This window comes from Charadrius vociferus, unplaced genomic scaffold (genome assembly GCF_000708025.1).
Source record: "Charadrius vociferus isolate BGI_N301 unplaced genomic scaffold, ASM70802v2 scaffold337, whole genome shotgun sequence".
Classification (NCBI taxonomy): domain Eukaryota; kingdom Metazoa; phylum Chordata; class Aves; order Charadriiformes; family Charadriidae; genus Charadrius; species Charadrius vociferus.
Window position 1 is genome coordinate 670828 of NW_009649049.1, and position 22187 is coordinate 693014.

The 22187-nt window shown below is 41.6% G+C and overlaps 2 protein-coding genes across 2 annotated transcripts in view; one reads left to right on the forward strand and one right to left on the reverse strand.

Moving 5' to 3' along the window:
- Window positions 1-8154, forward strand: part of STARD9 (StAR-related lipid transfer (START) domain containing 9) — a 110912-nt gene extending 102758 nt beyond the window's left edge. The window contains exons 27-36 of the mRNA XM_009887985.1: window positions 677-874; window positions 1666-1849; window positions 3164-3310; window positions 3990-4095; window positions 4674-4816; window positions 5407-5471; window positions 5560-5765; window positions 6186-6265; window positions 6674-6832; window positions 7985-8154. Of these exons, the coding sequence (XP_009886287.1) occupies window positions 677-874; window positions 1666-1849; window positions 3164-3310; window positions 3990-4095; window positions 4674-4816; window positions 5407-5471; window positions 5560-5765; window positions 6186-6265; window positions 6674-6832; window positions 7985-8086 (1390 nt within the window). The 3' untranslated portion in view covers window positions 8087-8154. The remainder of the gene's footprint in view (window positions 1-676; window positions 875-1665; window positions 1850-3163; window positions 3311-3989; window positions 4096-4673; window positions 4817-5406; window positions 5472-5559; window positions 5766-6185; window positions 6266-6673; window positions 6833-7984) is intronic.
- A 983-nt stretch (window positions 8155-9137) lies between these two features.
- CDAN1 (codanin 1) overlaps window positions 9138-22187 on the reverse strand; it is a 36116-nt gene continuing 23066 nt past the window's right edge. The window contains exons 19-30 of the mRNA XM_009887986.1: window positions 21883-21986; window positions 20248-20397; window positions 19730-19793; window positions 19169-19247; window positions 18042-18199; window positions 17075-17182; window positions 16632-16695; window positions 15214-15416; window positions 14380-14487; window positions 13536-13638; window positions 13073-13227; window positions 9138-9227 (exon numbers count right to left, since the gene is read on the reverse strand). Coding sequence (XP_009886288.1) covers window positions 9138-9227; window positions 13073-13227; window positions 13536-13638; window positions 14380-14487; window positions 15214-15416; window positions 16632-16695; window positions 17075-17182; window positions 18042-18199; window positions 19169-19247; window positions 19730-19793; window positions 20248-20397; window positions 21883-21986 — 1386 coding nt within the window. The remainder of the gene's footprint in view (window positions 9228-13072; window positions 13228-13535; window positions 13639-14379; window positions 14488-15213; window positions 15417-16631; window positions 16696-17074; window positions 17183-18041; window positions 18200-19168; window positions 19248-19729; window positions 19794-20247; window positions 20398-21882; window positions 21987-22187) is intronic.

The window sequence follows — 22187 nt, forward strand, 5'->3', positions numbered from 1 at the left end:
GCTTATTTTGTATACAGTTAAGTAATGCATTTAAGACAAAACCTTGGGGTTACTTCAAGAAAATAGTGAAAACTGTAAGATTCAGTGTAATTCAAATCTAGCGTAACCCCGCTCTTAAAATTTCTAGCAGCTATGACAGTGATTGTGTGTACCTGGTAATCATGGGAATATATTTAATTTGTTTATTTGATACAAAAATTTGATACATCCTATTTATGGGAATCTCATATCTCATTCATGCTTCTGTGAATAAGTGCTGCTGTATGAATATGCCAAAAAAAATATTTAAAATTCCATAAATGTACAAAATAAATTGTGAAAAAAGATCCTAGATTCTTGCAATTGGATTATGGACCCCAGTTTAGGAAGCTGTTGTAACTAAAAAAAGCTAGGAGTAGCTACATTAGTCTCCGTCCTCAATTTACCTCTCAGCCATTACAAGCAGTAACCAAAACCATCTTATGCATTTCCCGCTATTATAAAAGCAGTGGAGTTTTAGAATTTCTGCATCTTCTGTCAGCATGTGGCCAAAGGGGTGTTTGCCAGAGGAGTGTATGGTATTAGATTCCTCTAAATTTTACATTACAAAGCTAACTAATATTTAAATGTTTTAAAAAATCAGAAAATGTAACTTTTTAGGGTGCATTTTGTCGCTGTAATCATGTTTCCCTGACAGACACATGAGGACTATTGAAACTTTGAGGAAGGAAAGAGAAAAAAGGCTGCAGAGATACCAAAGAAGCCGAAGTCTGAGTCCTCAAAAGCATTTGAGCCTGTTGCAGACGCTGGATGCAAGTCAGAGGGATCTAGATCTCCCCAGCAGACGCCGAGAGTATCTGCAACAATTGAGAAGAGATGTGGTGGAAAATACCAGGTAGGACATTAGAAACCTCTCTTCTGCCCTGGTGTACATTACCAGTGCTCACGATGAATGCACATTAATGGTTCTTACTGATATCTGAGACTTCTGTGGCAGAAAAATTCTTCTCAATGCAGAAGTGTTAAACTCTGGGATAGAAAGTGCTTTCAGGAAAAATGTGTGCCTGATTTTAGAAAACATTCATTAAAATCTTCTGTCTAGTTTATTTCAGTCCATAACAAATGTCTAATTTATTTTATGTGTACAATGTATGGGGACAGACAAGTATTTAGACTTGACTCATTATAGACTAATCTGTCTTCTTACTCCTTCGCTAACTTAAAAGCCACATGAAATAGTTAAGTTTCATGTTAAATACCAAAAAAGTTTTGCAACCCTTCAGCGTTTAGAATTCGAGTTTCTCATCCCCCACCATATCCCCTAAATAGCTTTTGCTTTCTTTGTCAGGAGACAGTTATTTTCCCAACATAATTATTTTACATGTAACGTGCTAAAGCAGTAACCTTAGATCAGATGGAGAGCTGACTTAGAAACCAGCGCAATCGCTGGAGTAACCTCAGTGGTAAAACTGGACTTGCAATCTGAATAATTTTCCAAGGTTGATGTCTATGCGACCTTTAGTGAGCAAAGAGAAACTTTTTGGAGGCTAATGTGGTGGGATTTAGTTGTTTTTCTGGCAAATTTTCCCATTCCGTGTTGAAAGATGATTTTTCTGATGGTATTTTGTCAGGTGAGACAATTTCAAGTAATTACGTGTGGTTTCCCCCACTTACATATCCTTACAGAGTTCAAGAACCAAAAAGAAGAAGCGTTCAGCATCCTTCAGACATTGAACTGCTGCTCCGAGACTACCAGAGGGCACGAGAGGAAACCAAAACTGAAATTGCACGAGCTAGGGACAAACTTCGGGAGAGAGCTGAGCAAGAAAAAAGGCGTATACGGGAGCAAATATTTTCTCAGTTACAGAAGGTGAGCGTTGCAGAGGAAACTGTTATGCGCTATTCACATCAATGCATTTTTTTAAAAGAAACTTTCCCCTGGCTAAGTAATTTTCCTGTTTGATACACATCAGCACAGAAAAAACAAAGAATTAAATGCAAATTTGTGCTTAAAAAAATCTCAGTAATACTGAACTGATACTGTTCGTGCTTCTAAACTACGTCTTCCTGAAGCCGCGTTTTATGTACAAGAAACCCCTCATGTTTTCTCATTGGACTGAGCTTACACAGCCATCCTGGCGGGCATCTGCCCAGTCTGGGGAAGAGTTCTGCTAAGGTAAACTGAGTTTATTTCAGTATGTAGTTAAACACAAAGGCCTTTATTCTCTTCTTTTTTTGTTTCTCTTTTTAGATTGTCCTCCATGTGTGTATTTCTCCTGTACTTTTTTTTTCTTCTGTGCTTTGTTTGCCCATCTCGCACAGTCCAGTCTGTGCATTTTTCTCCCAGATGGAAGGACAATACCTCATTAGGATGTGTCTGTTCTGCCCTGTTTCTGACTAGTTTTATGCAGCAACCTTTGTCAGTGCCTGACAACGCAGCTGCCATCATAGCTGCCGACCTCCTCTCCTCATACGTGTGTATCTGGTGCAAAATACGGTGAACGCTCATTTCATTGCTCCGCACCCATTAAGGCACCTCAAATTCAGGCACCTCCACTGGATTACTGGATCTCACCACATCTGCTGCCATATTTTTCTTGTGAAATGTAGGTGTACTTCACCTGAGTTGAAAACCAAACTTAAAACTGCCCTTGAAAGTGGAAATCACTTGAAGTTCTCAGTATTTTCTTATTAAGCAATTTTTATTTCATCTTCTGGGCTGGCATTGAGTAGTTGCATTGGCCTCAAGTAAAATCTTCAGTCTTTAACAACTCCATTTGACCAGCAAGTCAAGTCAGGGGCTACTCGAGAAGTAGGCAAAGAGCAACACATGGGACTGCAAAAAGGTCTTTTTTTAAACTTCCTTTTCCCCTTAAAAACACCCTGGCATTGGTTTGATAGCCTGGACTATCGTACGTGAAGAACAGAAGCAGACGCTGCATTTTCCCAGACTGCCAGGTCTTTCAAGGGGATTCGCCCTACGGCTTAGTTTTTCAAATGAGCCTCCTTATTTAATACTTTCTGTCAGGCAACAGCTTTCGTCCTGTCAACGCTCCTTGAAAGAAATTGAACTTCTTTAGATTATTCCTCTTTCATGCTTCAGTGCTGTTACTGATTTGGCTAGCTGTTGAGCAAGGTGGTTTGTGTGGTATTTGTGTTTGTAACGCTGCGATACCTCTTACAGGAAGAAGCGCGGCTGAAGACTCTTGCGAGTACGAGCACTTTATGTACCGACTCCAGCCTCAGCCTCTCCTCTGGCCCAACATCTGGCTACAACAGCAGCAATACTGCTACGTACACTGCAAGTAACCTCAGCAGCCAGGAGGGGCAGGTGAGAAACAAGTGGCCTGTGAGGCTGATGTCTCCTGATGCTTCAACAATAACAGAGAGATAATGTAGGAACAGGAACCTTTTTTCAGATGGGTTGTGTTCTGTCACAGCTCTCAAGCAGTTCGCGTTTGTGTCACTACTACACAGAGGGGTGACATGGGGTGGAGGGAGCAGTACCGTGTAATTGCAAAGGACAGTGACATTTTTATTTTTCTGAGTGTTTTGTGTTGGTTTTTTTTTAAACTTAGATAAAAAGCAGATAGTGTTGCTATTGTCAGTAGTGGGGGGGTAGGGGTGGGGGTGTATTTATTTATTTTTTTTAATGTCAAATGTTTTAGAAACAATAAGCCTTTTCTTGGGATAAACCAGAATCCAATATTCTCAGTGTGCCTCCCTCAATGATGCATACGTTCGCTTGAGAGTTTGTGTGTGTGAACATGACCTTTCCTGAAGTTACTTTTTGACGTATGACCTGTGCTAGCTCCTCACGCTCAGTTTGCTATACTTCCTGAGTCAACGTATAATTTCATAACCAGGGCAAAGGCAAAGGAGTTACCTTATCATAGAGAAGCTTCTGACCTTGTAAGGCAGATTTGCTAAAAATATTCCGCTTGCTATGTAACATAATTTATTTTTCCCAGTTCACACCAAAAGCTCCCACTTCTGCTTTCTTAAATCAGGTTTCGTCTGGAAATGCTTTGTTTTCAAGAGATACGCGAGGTCGTTCAGCTGTTAGAAATAGTCAGCTTTATGTGTTAGAGCAACTACAGAAGGATCCAACAATTGGTAAGTAAAACATACGTTGGCTTAAATTTGATTTGTCATTTATGCAAATCAAAATCTAATTTGATTCTAGGTATTTTGAGGATGCCCCTACCATTCCGTGACTTCAGAAGAATACTGTCAACTAGTAGCCACAGGTTGCTTAGAATTTCTTGAAAAAGTAAATGGTGATTTGGTCCTTCTGAAGTTCGTCTTTTGATGTGGTAACATCAAAGTACAGTGTTCTGAGATAATGCTTTGAAGGAAGCATGCGGGGCGCTAAAGCTGCAACGAGCATACCATTGTACACACAAGTTCTTATTTTTATCCTTAAGACTAATGTTGCCTATTCTTCTTTAGGTTATTTTATTAGCTTACATGTGGTAATAATGGTTAAACTTGAGTAATGCAAGATATAACTGCAGTGTAATTACCAATACGCAGATCGTCTAGACAAGGGATGTTATCTCCTTCATCTCTTGATGAGGATCAGGTGGATTGGGTGCTCCAGTGGAGGGTGTAAGTCCCTACAACTGCAGAATAGTGGTGGGTTTCCTTTTTATCGTTTCTTTATTCCCCTATGGCTTTCTTGTTTTCTGCAGAAGCCAGCAGAATTCAGCCGCCCCTTCCTTCTAGCAGCATCAGCTGCAGGTTCACTCACGGATTAACTATTTCCGTCAGCTCCTCTTCAACAAAAGGATACCAAGATTTATCCAAACATATCTTGGCTAATGCTACCACTGAGGTAAGTAAATAAGCAGAGTTTTCACTTATTCCTGTACATCAGAGAGAGGCACAGTGAGCAATTTTAAATGGCGGGGGGAAGCGAGGACTGCTGCAGCAGTGGGGTTCAGAAGAGACTACTGCATGTTAGCTGAAATGTTGGAGTGAAGCTGGTGAAACTGCTGAGATAACTCCTCCAGCGTCCACGAATTCCTACAGGGCAAGTTTTATGTATCTGTGTATGGCAAGATGCGAGTGTGTAGCTAGAAGGAAAGCATACCCACTTCCTATTTCAGAACAGGCAGAATCACTTCAACATCATTTGGAGATCTCTTCCCATCTCCCATTTTCTCACAATAGTTTAGACTAGTATACTGGCCTAGGCTTACAGATATACATATATGTATATCTCCTCCTTCAGCAGAGAATATGACAGGCAAGTCACTCTGGCTGTTCATACTCCCCAAGGAGCACTAGCACTGTAAAACTCCTTGTGGTAAAGCCAGCTTAGTAGTTTGAGTAGAAGATAATTGTAGCAGCATGTAAAAGCTGAACACAATTTATAGTTTATACACCTTTCTCTTACCTATACGTTTGTCATTGTTTTCTAAGGTAATGGCAGCGTGCTCTCACAACCTGAGGAATCTCTACACGTGCCAAGCAGCAGCTGGTTGGAAGTAAGCTTAGGGCAGGTCTTTATAATGGGAGGCCTGTTTATGCGCTTGGCCCTTTTGTGTGCAAACGCTTTTCATTTGGCTTTGACAGATACCAATGTACAGAAAAAGAGGTGCTGGTTTACTACAAAGTCTTCCCTTCAGCAACAAGGCACGGGTTTCTGGGAGCAGGAGTGATAGAAAGACCCCTTCCCTACGTGTGGGGACTAGTGAGAGATCCTGGCAAACGGCACCTATATGACAGAACTATCAACACAGCGCGAATACACAAGAAGGTAACCAGCCATATTCAGCTGGGTGAGTATCAACACCAACAACCGGTCACCATTATATCCTTATGTACTTTCTCAGCTCAGGTTGTCAGCCAGGAAGAAATTTAGAGGCAGCTTATTTCGTTACTTCAGCTTTGAATAAACAAATTCATTTTTTTAATATTTGCAAGATTTTTCCAAAGTAAGGATAATATTAAACACGTCTCACTGCAGAAGGACAGCTAGAGACAGCAGTTTGAAAGTCAAAATAAACCTTAAGTGGCTTGAAAAAGCATCTTAGTGACACATTATAGCATATTAACTAGTTCTCTGCTCTTAGGCAACAAGAAGTCAAAAAACAAATATTGCATCCACATTTTAGGGGTGGGGGAAAATTGTGACAAGTTAAAGTTGTCAAAGTCTAATTCCCCCTTTTTTTTTTGTTTTTGGGTGTTGTTTTCCACAGTATATTTAGTGACTGATACCTCCCTGTGTTACCTAAAGCAACCCCGGGATTTCTGCTGCATTACTGTAGAAGCCAAAGAGGTAAAGTGACCATTCTCTCTGAAGCATAGAGGAGTAGTTGTTCTGAGCTTGTGGTTCAAGGACAGAAAGAAGGAAAGCCCATGCTCGTATTTCCAGAAGTGGCAGTGTATTAGGAAAAAAAGCCATGCTGATATGACACAAGGGAATTATGTATGAAACCCTCTTCTGAATGACAATTGTCAACCGAGCCCCACTAGACAGTAACACAAGCGTTACACAGTATATTCAGGTTACAAACATGTGAGATTATGACAAAAATTATTTAATAAATAACATGAGAAATATTCTTTCTTACTAAAAGAGCTCTTTTAAGTAATGAGAAATACACCTCATGGCAAACAAAGAAAACATTACTAGATGCATAAAAAAAAATTTCAAATTGTCATCTTCACGCTTTCTCACATGCAGGAGAACTTGTCTGTCTTGGCTATTCAGTCTGTCTATGACGCATCCATGCCTCACCCTTGTAAAGAAGTGGTGAGAGGGGAGATTTTGCCCAGTGCTTGGATACTGGAACCTGATGTAGTGAACGGAAGAGATATCACCAGAGTTATTTACATGGCACAGGTAAGATTTTACTGTACGTCCAATAGCAAACGCAAAAAGCCATTCCATATCAGAACTGAGAGCTGGTAAGTAACAAAAAAATAATCCTTACACTATGCTCCGTGAAGTTCATGAAGTGACCATAAAAGTCACTTGAGAGCTGGTAAGTAACAAAAAAAATAATCCTTACACTATGCTCCATGAAGTTCATGAAGTGACCATAAAAGTCACCTCCCCTTCACACTGTTATCTGACATGATGTACAGTAATGCAGAGAGAATCTTATTAGCAATGGGATCATGTGCTTAAACACAAGTTTTTACAGCATCTAAAGCTGCTCCCTCAGATACCGAGACTCTTCTGTAAACATTTATTAGCAATTTTAGTATATGTTGCGTTCTCACATGGTGAACCAGCATGGAGAGTCGCGTTTGTGTTTCCATCTTGCTGAAGGAAGTCCACCTCAGGTTATACTATTTTCAAAATGCACGGAAATACAGAAATACTTATCTTTTTCTAACCAAAGTCATTAATTCTTCACACTTAACAGATACAAAAGAGAAGTCAAGATTAGGATTCCAGTTAAGAATAAGAAAATCCTGCCATCCATTTCTTACAGACTCATCTGAAATGTAGGCTCTCAGACAGTGCTACCAAGTACTTAAAAATGTCCAGAAGAAAATACCATAATGTGTATAATTTAAAGTGCTCATCTGAGAGCTAAAAGGCATTAGTCCTTTAAACTTACATAGGTCAAAGGTATTTTTAGCATACAATTTAAAAAATATTCTCTGTAAATTGTAGTAATTAGTATATGCATTTTACAATGCATATGAGTAATGTATATGCGTTTTAAAATTTTATATGTATTTTATGTTGCATTTTAGTATATGCATATACATTTTCAGTAACACTGTATCTGTCTCAAACGAGTAATATTTAATCTAAGCTCAAACTCAAAAGCAGTGTGGGTCATACCTGCTGAAAGTACCATCAAATAGCAAAGCTTGGGAAGGAAAAGATACAAGCCACACACTAATGATGGCATTTGGCTGTAAACTACTTTAGTGCTGAACATATACTTGCACCATCAGAACTATCCAGGCTGGAGAATTGTTTTGTTCAAACCCAGGTACAAACCCCAACGCGCAGCCTTTCTTCTGATTCCTGCAGGTGGATCTTGGTGCTCCAGCTATCCCCGCAAGGCTCCTGAGTTCCATTGCTAAGCGACAGCCTCTGGTGATTGCTCGGCTGGCACACTTTCTTGCTAGTTAGTGTCTGGGACAAAACTGGACACTGAAACAGCAGCTGAAAGTTCACGAAGAGACACAAGCATCTGTAAGGGTAATGTCAAAAGCTGGCTCGTGAGACAGTCACAACCAAGCCTTGCTTGAAGAGCCTAACTGCTAATGTTGGACTATACAAAAGTATAGTTAGAAGAAAGGACCACTTGTAGCCACCACTGCTCAGAGGAAACCCAGCAAGTTTTATGGGGAACCTGTCCTCCGGGAGACAGCTGTGGAAAACCTCCATGGAACAGCAGCAGGAAGACGCGCTGCCTCTGTCAAGAGCAGAGGAAGAGACTTTGCTGTACAATAGCCAGCATCTTACCTGCAGAAGTGTATTACGTAATTTCTGTTTCCAAGGCGCTTCAAAGATCAAGCTTCTTTCTTTAAGAAAGTTTAGGCAGCAGTGAGAAAAAGGCAATGGAAGCAATGAAATGCACTACAAACCGGAAACAGTACGCGTATGGCTTGAGACCTTTTACAAGCTCTCGAGTAGAGCTGCGAAGCCACTTTCTAACGTTGAGCTAAGTATCAAATGCAGAATTTATAACAGTGTAGATAAATCATTTAATTTAGCTAGCTGGCTACACTTCCCCTTGAGAAGGGAAGTTAAAGCAGCACGATACCCACTAGTCACCCTGTACCCTGGATAGATTTTTCTTGTGTAATTGGCAGACTACTTGCAGCCAGTGTGAGGTATTTCAGATTGCCACTACACTATGCAGCATCAGTGGAAACCACCACACCTCAGGACACAGTTTTACTGCACTGCAGAATTAGGTGCTTTGAAATAAAGAAACTAAACTGACAGTTGTAAACAGTGACACTTTGTCACTAATAGGGAGTAGTACTGAGTAATCAGCTTCTTTCTAGAATTTAAATCCTGCAGATAAGAGTAGCTTTTTCCATCAGTCCTTCTACACTTTTACCCAAATGCATTAGGAGTTGAAAATCGAGCCTGGTCATAATCCTATCGCACTTCTCCGTTGGTGACCAGCTGTCTCACTGCAGTGAGTGCAGACTCTTCCCCTTCAATTACCTCATGGTATTTCTGTTGAGCTTCGTCCAACAATCCTTCTGTCACGCTTTACGTGTTTGTTCAACGTACTCCCTAGTTTGGTCACACATTCCTGAAATTAAACAAAAACACACCAACTTAAATATCTGAATAACTATTTAGTTCTTCAGCACAACGGTAAAGAATGACTTTAGATATCTTATCTAAGCAATAAAAGATGCTATGATATGCTTTCTTTAGCTCAAAAAAAGCCCACGTTGTTAAAGAAGCTGTTGCACTTTAAATTTGTCAAGTAAGAAACATGTATTCAAGCATCCACCTTACCAGCGTCAGCATCTGCTACTTTAACAGTTACTTTCAGTAAAAGATGCGTTTTTCCAGCATATAGTGAAGTTAGCTGCACTCCCCACCTTTGAATTCAAGAGCCAAGATCTGCTTTTACTATATCTTTGCACAGGTGCAATTTTGGCTCTCGGCTTCTATGTTACTTCCTGTTACTAATACACTAAGTTTTAAAAGAAAAGGTAATAGCTATTTTAAATTGATATTTAAGAAAATAGCAGTTTTGAGACATATCGGCCCAAGGCTTTTTTTCCCCCCTTTAAACTATACCAGGTAGGATAACAAAACCTTTCCCTTACAAATTTGCTTTGTTTTATCTTTAGGTGGTCATGGTTACAAACTTGCCAATCTATTACTGTTCTCTTTTGGTGAGGCTCAGCCTTTCCTTAAAAGCCTGCCAAACTGCAGCAGGGCATGGTTCACTTCAAGTGTCCTGCATCTTCCGTAGCCCCTGAAGGAAAAAGTTTGCTGCAACTGAGCGAAAAGGCAGATTTCCAGATTTGCAACCTGTCATACAGCCCCTCCCCACCTCTTGGTGGGAATGAAAAAAGGAAGAGTGAACAAGGCAGTATGTAAAAGCCCTAGAAAAAATGAGCAGAAGCAGCAGCACAGGATCTTGGCTCTGTCCCCAGCGCTGCTTCCATGGAGTTCCGGAAGAGGGTAGGGGAGGTCCGTGTGCAGTCCACAAAAGATCTGCTCAGTGCTTTGCTTTTTTTCCCCTTTTATTTTGGACATGGCACTAGTGATAAAGCAGGTTTTGTAGGAAAAACATCTAGGGGGACTCCTGTTGATCAACGATGCCAGTGCCTATGAAGGATAATGTCTTATTGTACAGTGCATCAGAAGTTTATTTTTATATATACATAAAATTTTTTTTCTATGTTTACAAATTAAGTTATTTATATATGCTTGTTTTGAAGCGTTTTTATATGCTATCAAAGCTAAGTTTTATTTTTATTGGTATTGAATTAATGTAACTTTTTTTTTAATACAATCTTCAATTGATACTAAAAAGCCTATTTATATGAATGTTTTCTTTTGCAAATATAACATTTTATGGTACCTGTTAATGTACGGCATTGGTTTGTTTGGAAGGAAGAACTAAAAACCCAGCAGATACCTAATTTGCTAATCTACAACAGACGAAACCCAACTTCCTGTAAGTTACTGCTGAGCAGTAGATGATCAAACCAATTGTATTGTACCACCTACTGTTGCATCTCTGCTCTTAGTCAAGATTGCTATTTTCATATCCACAATAAATGGTATTTTCTACGCAAGAAAATGTGCCCCACATTATTTTGTTCCCGCTAAGATACCCATCTATGGAACTACACTGGATGGAGAAATAACACAAAGGCCACATTGTCATGAAAGAAGTAGGGCGCCTACTTACCTGCTGAGGATATGTGCGTGGAACATGAATTTGTGGCACAGGAGGGGAGAAGCCAGTCACTGCTTACATTTGCGTCCTGTGATGCAGTGCCTTCTCCAAGCAAAGGGTGGGGTTTGGTTTGGTTTTCAAACAAGCCACTGGCTGAAGCTTCTTCCTGAGTTCCTGAGTCCAGTTACACAACTCCTCTGACCTGCACATCCAGAAGGAAGTTAATGTAACGCCATTTTTCCTCATTTTCTTTTTTTCCCCTTTTTTGTTTTTGCATTAGGAAAGGCTGACAGAAGGCAGGCCACACTCTGACCTACCTCACTGTGAGCTCTCTTCTCCCTGCTGCTCTCCTCCTCGCAGCACTCCTGGCACTATAGCTAGAGGCAGTGCACAGGGAACGGGTACAATGCTTGAAGCACTGGCCCAGAGAAGAGGCTACCAGCCCAGTGGGGCTGCGGAGTCATGCAGCCTCATGAGCGTGGGCCCACTGCTGAGTACCCCTGCACAGAAAACCACATGCTATACAACTGTTCCTAAGGTTTAGTTAGAAAGTCAGGTGTCTGTCTTTACAGAGCAACCAAGGCCGAGTACCACGGGCTGCCCAGGAAAGAGAGTAACTGCATTAAGACATAAGAACATGGAAAGAGAGGTGTTTCTTACCTGCTGGCTCCCCCTGAAGAACTGACTGCCTTCTGCCCAACAGGGCACAGTTATGCTCGCTGGAAGTAGTAAAGTGCTCCTGGGGCTCAGTCAACTTTTAAATAAAAATTTCCAAGCATGTTGTATTACAGAAGGATAAATCAAGTACTTTGATTTCATGAAAACAGCTCTGGGGCCAGTCTCTATGCAAACAGAATACCCAAATAAGGTCAGCTCCAGGGCCCAGAGCACCTTTTTAACCATTATGGATTCCAGCTTCTTCCCCCTTCCACCCCCCACCCCCCTGCCCTTTATAACAAAACAGTTATAGTTCAGTACAAGCAAAGCAGCAACAGGCCAGACAGGAGAGATTACGATACTTGCTCTGCCCCATTAGGCACCTTTTTGTACTTTGCCCCAGCACAAAGAGGCTACACGCATATCTATATCATTCAACAGCTTGAACACAAAACAGGACATTTAATCCATGTTTATTATGCCAAACAACTTCTTCAAATAATTGCTGCAGCAAAACGTCTACTTCTAGGGACCTCTGCTTCATTCACATCAGAAAAACCCCTGAAACAAGGCATGCAGGTGCAACACGCCAAATCTTTCAATGCAGTGCATAGTAACCAAGTCAAGAAATAGCGCAGTACAGTTCAGACACTGATGTTGCTCTATGGTTTCTCTCGCTGTAGACATAGTTAACAGAAGCCACAGTTCTACATCATTAGCTCTGTCTGTGTTTTTTCTTACACCACTGACTCCAAGATGTTATCTTTTCTTGTCTTATACAAGGAAGAGGTAAGTTAATTAGCAAGCTGAAAAGGCCCAGGCTTTGCTTTGTCCAGATGTTGTTCTTACATGACACAGTAGGTGCTTTCTGAAAACCCCCACACTAATAGGACATTCCTAGAGAAAAGAAATAATACCCTCACTGCTATGGAGAAGGGGGGGATCTCATGAGACAGCTAATGAGCACCTGATCACATTCTGCCATCTTCCTGCTGTCCCTACCACAAAGCCCAGTTTAAAGAAAGAGTTGGGGGAGGTGGGGATGAATGGGAAGTCACATCCTTGGTGAAGAGCTATGCACAAGGGCAGAGAACACCCACTTCTCCATGGAAAAGATTCCTTTCAAAACCAGCTTTCCAGGGGCTGTCACTGTGCTGTTTCGCTACCTTTTTGTCTGTTCTTCCAGGCTGTAGTTTTCTTGCTGCAGCACATCCTGTCTGATAAAACCCAAACTCAAGGCAAGAAGGATTATAAAAAACAGAATATCAGCCATTTAAGTTCCCATACTAGAAAAATGTCTTAAAAAATACTGTCATCTGTCTTCAGTAAAAAATATAAACAGATATTTTCTCCCTTATTTCTATGAAAAACCCCAGGAAATTACAAGTTCTGTTTCCAACAAGAGACAGAAAAACACTTAAGCATCTCCATCCTTTAAGAATAATGCCATCAATGTTCTGGTGTATATATTTAATATGGTTTAACTTTTAAAATTAATCTTAAAAAAGTAAAATCAAACCTTTGAAATTGAGCTTACAATGAAAAATAAATATAGGCTCATCTCCATGTCATACAGGTTCACCTTTTCCCACCCCTGACAGTACAGTCTTTGTTAAGACAGCATGAGAAATCACATTAAGAGAAGAGACAGCCACCAGGAAACCATCTCTCTGATCCCGAAGCAGCTTGTCCACTTCACTGGATTCCTGGGTTTGGTCACAGCCCGTTGCTGTGCAAATACAAAAAGTGTCTCCAAGTCTAAAAAACAGCTGCTCTGAGCCACAATCAAGGTGCTTAAAGGACTTTTGACTGGGAGAGCCATTGGCTGATGTAAAGCCTTCAGCATAGTCACCACAGCAAAATGTCCATGAACAGGAAGACCAGTGCAGGTTTTCCACAAAGATGTCTTATTTGCAGTACGCTCCCAGCAAAGAGCTCACAACGCATTCAGAAACACTGAACATTCCATTTGCATCTTCAGTAGTAATTTTTGTCTAGAGAGAGTCCACCTCCACTAACTTTGTGCTGTCACGGTACCTAAAGATTGTCTGGTCAGCTCACAAGGGTTAGTCCTGGGCTCTTCTATATGATGTTCGGATGTAAACACTCTGGACAGCATTTCCAGTTCTTTTAAGAAATCCTGTAATAAACAGATGCAAACCAGAAAACACTTATTAACAAATGTCAACAAAGAGGCTTACTTAATTCTACTAGTAAAAAGAACTTTACAAGGTTAAACATGTTGATTGATGGTTTTTGCAGTGCAGAAACTTGGACAAGCAACAAAACTAACTGCAAAGATGAATGTCTGTAGGTCTACATGTTCAGTCTCCCCGTTAATTGCCACACCCTTCTCAGGAAAGATCTCTGCCACAGTTTGAGTAGTTAAACATCTCCAATATGCAAGTGCTCACCAGCTGTGAAATACTGTCCATTTTTAGCAAGGGAGTTGGGCGGTTTCCTACATATTGACTCGGGCTACACTAGTCTGACTCCTCTCACATTCTGGTGGTAGAAGGCAAAGAGATTTACATGCAAGTCTGGTCAGTTAAGACCCTTCCCCAACATTCTCAGCTGGAGGATGGCAAATGCATTCAGGCTGGAACTGAGAGCTGGTAACTGAGCCCACTGGTCTCCAAACTGGTTTACGATTTTCTTGAAGTGTCTCCATTGCTGGAGATTCACGCAAGTGCAGATTTCAACCAAACCCTAGTAACGGTAACAAGCTTCTTGGAAGCCAGTCCTGCTGCTGCATTGAGCAGGAACTACGGATAGAGAAGATGGTGGGCTTCACCTACGTGAAGCAGAACTACAAGGATTTACTGTCTATGTAGCTTTACTCTTTATTTCACTTATTGTTCACACGCATCTAATTACTTACTGAGGGCCAAGGGAGCACTTTGAGGTTATGCAAGCAACTCTCTATTTCACTACTTCTCATTAGTTCGCGTTCTACAAGACCATGAAGCATGAAAAGGAACAAATCCCACTGCAGAAGAGAGAAAAAAAAAATATCAAAAACTCGAAACGGATTTTGTGTTTGTTTCTTTATGCCTATACAATTCATGTTTTTCTTCTTGGATCAAGATGTGGAGAAAAGGAACAAAAGGAGAAAGCACATTATTTATCTGGGTGTGGCAATGAAGGACACCAAAGAGCAACATCCAAAATGAGCGAACAAAATTCCTTTAGTTCATACATTGTATCCTACCATAAATTCTCAGTTTGCGAACACACCAAGTATTTAAGTCCTGTGTGTGCGAGGACAGCTTGAAAAATTCTTACCTTCCAAAATAAGCTGGTTTTAGCCTGCAACTAAATAGAGCAACTTTCAGCTTCCTGGTTTGGGATCTTACAAGATAACACCGAAACGTATGCAAAAATGAAAGCTGATAAAAGACACATGAATGCAACCGATTACAAAATCATGTGTGTTCAGTCCTCAATCTCCCAGGCCAAATGGGCCGTTTTGCCATTTGTTCCCAAATTAAACTGTGCCTTCCCGACAGCCCCCCAGATGGGTATCAAGCACTGACAAGTAGCACGCTGTCCTGTCTTTCTCTACTCCTGCAGGAACAATGCCAGCTAACAGCAGAGCAAACCCTGTGCTGGCCTCATTCACACAAGTTAACCCTGGGGGCAGGCACAAATCCTACGTGAATATATCTGACCAGAGCAGATAACTGGCAGCTCCGCAGATCGCAATAAGCTTTACCTCCCGCTGCTTAACTTCTGCAAGATAACCGATGTTCTTCTTGCTGAAGATCAGCTGCACAGGAACAGGCGTCCCAAAGTCCTCCTTCCAGACAGAAAGCAGCAGTTTTAGAAGGCCACAGGTGGGATTATTCTTTACACGCAGCCTTTCAGAGCTCTTCTCTGGGGACTTGATTCCCATATTCAGAGGAACACGATCTGAAACTGTAAGAACAGGAAGGAAGGTGAACCTCTGTAGCTGCATTATCTTCCTTTCATTGTCATCATCTTGGTCCAACTGCATATTTTGCATAGCTGGTATCTAAATGGTCACTGAAGTAAAAACAGTGAGTGTAAACCAGTGAACCTAAGACGACTGGAGTTGAGAAACGTGCAAAATTATGAGCTTTGAAACTATAAAAACAAGTATTACATAGGAAGAGACTTATACTAGTCAGATAAAGAATACCATTTGGGTGGCATAGAGGCCCAAGTCTTGAAAGACTGACTAAGTAGAAGTCAGTCTAATGCTTAATAAAAGAGGACCTAGGTGTTACTCCAAAGGAGAGGAGTAAAACACAGTCAAACAACATTTAAATCTGTAAACAGATTCAATAGTTGTTCATAGTTTTGACTATAGGCAGAGTTGCATAAACTTCATCCAAGTGAAAGCAAAGCTGAACAGTGTTTAACCGCATCTAAACATACACAGAGGGAAGTTACCAGATCTGCCTTGGTACAGACTAATGGAATGGGACAGGTTTACATTGCTGCCCCCCCAGAATGAAATTTCACAACATGCAGGTGTGAACTGCTTTCTGAAAGAATGAACCATCTATAAAACTTCTTAAGAAGGTTCTAAACCCAGGAAATTAGAAGGTTGCCCAGGGAGAAAACACCTGCATCTAGACCACTAGCTCCTGCTGAGAAAAACATTGTATTTAACACATTAGAGCAAGAGGAAACAAAAAAAAACAAAAAACAACTGAAAATGCTCACAGAAGTCACAATACACAGAAAACAAGTTACCTCCATTCTCTCCAGAAAGAGCCATGAAAATATAATTTAAGGGAACAGGCCCTTGCTTTTAGGGAAAAAAAAAAACAAAACAAAACCTCAGCTGCAACTGTTCAGAAGCAGCAATACTGGAAAACATATCACATATTTAAATGAAGGTATCAATAAATAAAACACAATGGAGGTGCAAATAAGAAAGCCAGATCTGAAGGATGGTTAGTCAGAGTATAACACTGTTTTGCAGAAGGTGGAAGAGAACAAGAGCAACCACCCAAATTGACAGAAAAAAAATCTGCAGACTCAGTGACACCAAAAAGACTCAAACATCCCCAAGCTCTAAACACTGAAGCCTCTGACCCCAAGGATTTAAGAGCACTGTAATAACAGACTTCAGTCTTAAATTGCTTATCATGACTGACTTACCCAGCAAAGAAGCCAACTCAACCGTGCACTTTGCCAGCTGCTGTTCTGATGTGGGACACATGAACTGGAAAACACACAAAAAAAGTTGTATCTTTGTCCCCATACAGCAGCCTGGACAAAACAGGGTTTCACAAGGGATAAAAATATCAGAGAAGAGCAGGCAATTTACAGCAAGAAGCACAGAGCTGTAATCAGGAGACCATTAAAGACTGAAAGACAAGAAAAGATCATATATGAAAAGAGGATCCACAAAGACTAACTGTAGGTAACAAGCAGATCTACACAGTATAAAAAAAATGCAGTGCAACTTTGTCACATCTGAGCTTAGACAAAAAAACATTCAACCGAATTCAACTGTGAGGCAAGGCAAGCTAACAAATTTATGGATATGACGACGGCTCAAAGTGGTCCAAGAGGTTTTTTGTTGCTTTTTTTACTTCTACCTTTCTGCATCGAAGCGTCTGACTCAGTCTTCCCAGCAGGCACTCCAGCCAGGCGTAGTCAATCACTTCACCCTCATCCCGTGGGCCCACAGCAACACAGAGCACATCCTTGATGAAAAAGGCAGCAGTAATTCACCTGTTAGTACCCTGCACTTCCACAAACAGATCTTTCAACCTTTGACAGAGCAGTTCATAGATAGGCCTCAGGTCCTCAGTAAAAAAAAAAAAAAGTTCAGCTAATATCCTCCTCATTTCATAAGGCTGAATTTTTCACAACCTTACCCAAGTCTGATTTTTTACCATAGTTCTCACTAATGTTATGAAGTCAAAGCAAATGAGGGCAACCAGTTCACCCTTCTTAAAAGTAGCTCTGAAAGCTCTAGATAAATCTGATAGTGCAGCAAGCAAGTTCAGGGTAGAAGTGCTACAGAAATCTAGAGTCCTCTTGTATTGTCAAGGTAGCTTCAGTGTTGATAAAAGCTGAGTACGAAGAGCACTAATAGGGTTATGGCATGAAAACTACTTTAGCAAGTTTTACATGTGGTAGCACTTTCCATCACAACAGTTCACAGAAAAAGCCCCTGGTTTCCTCACACACCTTACTCTCCTCTTTCTATAATTTGGTATGCTGGCTCTTCAGCATACAGTTGTACACAATGCTCACCACACTATGGTTTCTATACTACAGGTATCAAAGAGGCCACCACCATGCTACCAGAAATCCTGTATTGGAGATCGTACTCCTGACCAGGGAACTCTGATGTACACACAGAGTGAGCAGGGGGATGAAAAAATCATGAGCCCTTTCCATCGTGCTTCCTGAATGCTCCTCACAGCCAGTTCTTTACCACAAGAATGCCCCCTTAAAAAAAAAAAAAACAAAACCAACAAAAAAAAAACCAACCCCAACACCAAGGTGAAAAATAAAAAGGGAATTAGGGCAAGCCAGGAAGTGAACATTTTGTACCTTAATCTCATTGATGATTTGGGAGGGAAATGGAGCACAGTGCTGACAGCCTGGAGGGCAGTCCCTTCTCAACTCCAGAGCATCCTCGCCGGGCAAGGGAAATCCTGGGACTTTCAGCATTCTGTTGAAGGTTGCCTTCACTTCTCTTTTGATGAGAGCTACAAAGAACAGGGAACAAATCCTGTCTACTACCTGCTTTTCTCTCCAGCAAGGCAGGCAACTGTTTCTAAACAGTACCCTTACTAGCTTCTCATTCCGAGGGCCACAGCAAAAGGACAGTTTACACTTTCAAGCCCTTCTCACTCTGCACTCCCATTATATTTAATGGGCAGAGGCACCGAGAGCTCTAAAAGGCAGCCACCCATCACCAGCAGGTACCACTGGCAACTCATCTCATTTTCCATCAAAATATTTCAGCGGGTTTAAAGCACACAGTAGCTAAGCCAGGAAGCAATGCCAAAGTAGAAAGCTGAATCAGCATGATCATACCAGTTCAACCACTGTGCCCATGAAAGCCATATGTTTTCTACCAAAATAAATTTTGACCAGCATCCAAGACACTAAACTCCTGCTGCTGCAAATGGTGCTGGCCATTCTTGCCCAGATACTTGGCGCAACCTCCGGAAACAATGGATTTTCAGAGATTCTGAAGAGTTGCCAGGGCACTATTACTGAGTAAAAGGACTACAGTTGCCTTCAGCCTGCTGAAAACACACCCAGTCCAAGAGGCGTTTGTTCCACAGGCACTCTGTACATGTGGGCCATAAGGTGGCTTGAGAGAGCAGCTGTCTACCATACATTTGAAGTGCTAAGACAACTTCAGTCTAGATGACATTTTCAGAAGAAGCTTTCCACAGCATTCATTCTCACGATCCTATGAGCCTCCATAACTAAAAATCACTTACATGGGCCAAGCCTGAAAAATCCCTGAAGAAGGTTCTTGGAGCTAGAAATCATTCCTCTTATTCCTAAACAAGGAGGGACAGAGCAACTGCATGCTTCCCACTAAAAGAAAAATGAGTAGGACCAAGTACTTTATAACACTGGAATAAATTCTATCCCTTGATCTCAGAAAAAAGAGTACAATACACAGGTCAGAAGCCCCAGCTCAGGGTAAGGAGACTCACCTGCAATGTTGGCAGAAAGCCAGCCGCAGGCTTTTTCCGTAGCCAGTTCCACTGCAATGTCTTCTGCACTACTTAAAACCTTTACAGGGAGGATAACAAGTGATAGGAGATTTACTACCAGCCAAAGCACTGTAGTCACTGAGAAGTCAGAAGGGAGTCTAGAGGGAAAAGGCTTAATTTTGGCATGCAACGTTTAAACAGAGCACCACCACCTCTGTGGGAACTGCTACTCTGAGCAATAGGACTGACCCATGTTGACTTCCCAAACCCCATCAACCCTTGAGGAAGGTGATGCTAAAACAAAAGCATTATCCTTGCAAGATGAATGCAGTTTATACACACTTCTATTCTCGTTAGCTATTGGCTAGAGTATCACTTTAGCCAGAATATCCAAGGCAGCCTGGCAGAGGTGACTCTTCTTAGCTATTAGTCCTCACATGAGACCATCAATCGATTCCATTGTCCTAAGCTATTAAGCAGTAAGTGAAGCAGTAATGGAAAAACGGTAACAGTCTAGACTTAAAGTCAGGGCCTTCAGTAAGTTTTAGTGAAAATACATACTGCTGCAGATGTCTCTTCTGGCAATAACACCCTTACCGCCTCGGGACCCTTCTTTTTGCAAAATCTGCAAGAAAAGAAAGAAAACGTGCCACAGCGTTAGTCAAAGTTCTTGGACAACGCTCAGAGGTTCATTACCATAGGAACTTTCACACGCTCTCTTACAGTCAAAACCAGCTGGAAGACTGCGGTGAAATAAGTCGGACCGAAAGAACCAGACAAGGAAAAAGCAGTTACAAGCCACCAAGCTGCAACACTCAGTTTTCTAAAGAGGGGAAATACAATAGCTGCCGTGGATGTCTGTTTGGAGCTGGATGCAGAGGGACACACAGCACCTTTATTCCTTCCTGCAAATACGGCATTAACTGGCTGGAGGCACAGCAGACAGTCACCCTAAGAGCAGAGGTCAGGGTTTATAATTGCCAGAACCTGAGCATGACAGGCCAAGTCAAATTAGGCTTATAGATTCCACAAGAAGAAGAGATGGGAAGGCATAAGTTAAAATAACTTTTCCTCCTTACTCTCTGCCTTTGATGAGTGCCTGGGCCCCTTCCTCATACAGATGAGCGCACACCTCTTCAAGCAGTTTGTCATGATTAGCATCCTCCTCCTTCACTTTATCCTGCAACATGACTTCAGCTCTTTGAACCAACTCTGCTACCAGCGTTGCTCTGTAAAAAAAAACAAGAACAATCAGTCAGACTGAAATCAATACAATAAACAGTGCACACTAACTATAACTAGCTGTTTCCCCCAGTTTCAGAGGATACTTTGTGCCATCTGAGGCACAAATGCAATAAACCACTCTGCTAAGAAAGAATTAATCACATTGCATTTAGTATTGTACCATCTCCTTGTTATTTTTGAAAGGAAGAAAGCAGCAATTAAGATATCAAAATAGTACTAAGACTCGAGAGTCAAAAGCCTTTAGATTTTAATAGAAACACGTATGGTTACAGGTATCTTTTCTGGCAGCAGTACCTTTATACTCCCAATGAATAGGGGTCAGAAGCTCAAAGATGTCAACAGCAGCCTACTACAACCAGCATTCCTCATGGGCTGATACCGCTTAACATCTTCAACAAGTTTAACAACCAGACAGTGCAAACTCTCAGCAAGCTCATGAGTGACACGGTGGAGGGCAAGGCTGCCATTCCGAAAGACTGTGACAAGCTGGAGAAATGGGCTGACAACAGGGCTGACTGTGCACCTGTACAGGCTGAGGTCTACCGGTTAGGGAGCAGCTCTGCAGAAGAGGACCTGGGGTTCCCAGTAGCCAAGCTAAATGAGTTAGCAGTGTCCAAAGGATGACAACCTTACACTGGGCTGACATTAGCAACAGTGCTGCCAGAAACTCAAGGGAAGTTACTCCCTCCCTCATCGCTGTGAGGCTGCATCTGGAGTACACTGCCCAGCTTTGGAACCCAAGTACAAGAAAGCCATTGACAATCTGAGTAGCTGCAGGAGCCCGGGGGAAAACCACTAAGATACTTGGGATGCTGGAGCACACAACCTACAAGGAGACTGAGGGATCTGGTTTCACTTAGCCTGGAGAAGAGAAGGTGAAGGGAGAAGGAAGGATTATAGACAGAACAACGCTTGCTGTACAGCTAAAGGCTGACAGGCAACACACACAGGCTGGAACAAGGGATATTCTGATAAGATATAAGGAAACATTTTTCACAAAGCCTGGGAAAATTAAGCATTGGAACATGGTACTAAGAGGCTGATGAATCCCCATCCTTAGAGACTTCCACAACTCAACTGGAAAAGGTGCAAAGCAACCTGACCTAACGTGAAAGCTGGCCCTGCTTTGAGCAGGAGTTTGGATCAGATGACCTCCAGAGGTCCCTTCTGACCTGAGATTTTCCTATCATTAGGATGTCATTGAGACATAAGTCTCAAAATGTTGTATTATTTTCACATTCTGGGTGTCCCACTGTCATATAATCCTTCTCTTTGCATCCATTCACAAATTCCCCTTTATGATGGCAATCAGATATTGCTCGTCCCCACTGTCGCCTTAGTGTTCTACTATACAGCATACCCTGAAGGAAGCCTTCTTTCCCCTATATACAAAATTTTAAAGGATCAACTCTTTGCTCCATTAGTGTAAAGTTACTTCTTAAGTCACCGAACAGATCACCAGCACTTACTTGATGTGCTTAACACAGTTGGATCCCACTCTCTCTGCCACAAATTCAACAGTTCTCCGTAGGGAGGGAGGCTGGTTGTGGAAGAACGCTTGTTCCAACTCTACCTATTCAAGAGAAAAGTGCTACAATTGATTAGAGCACTCCACCCAGATCCTCCTCCCCCCAACACAGGAATGTACAGAACTACCATCGGGAATTGTCCTAAAAGGCACCCAATTTGCCTGCACTAGAACTTTCTGCTACTGGAGCATTCAGCACTGCTGTAAAATATTTTCTCCCTATTTCCTCCAACCATTCAACCCAAA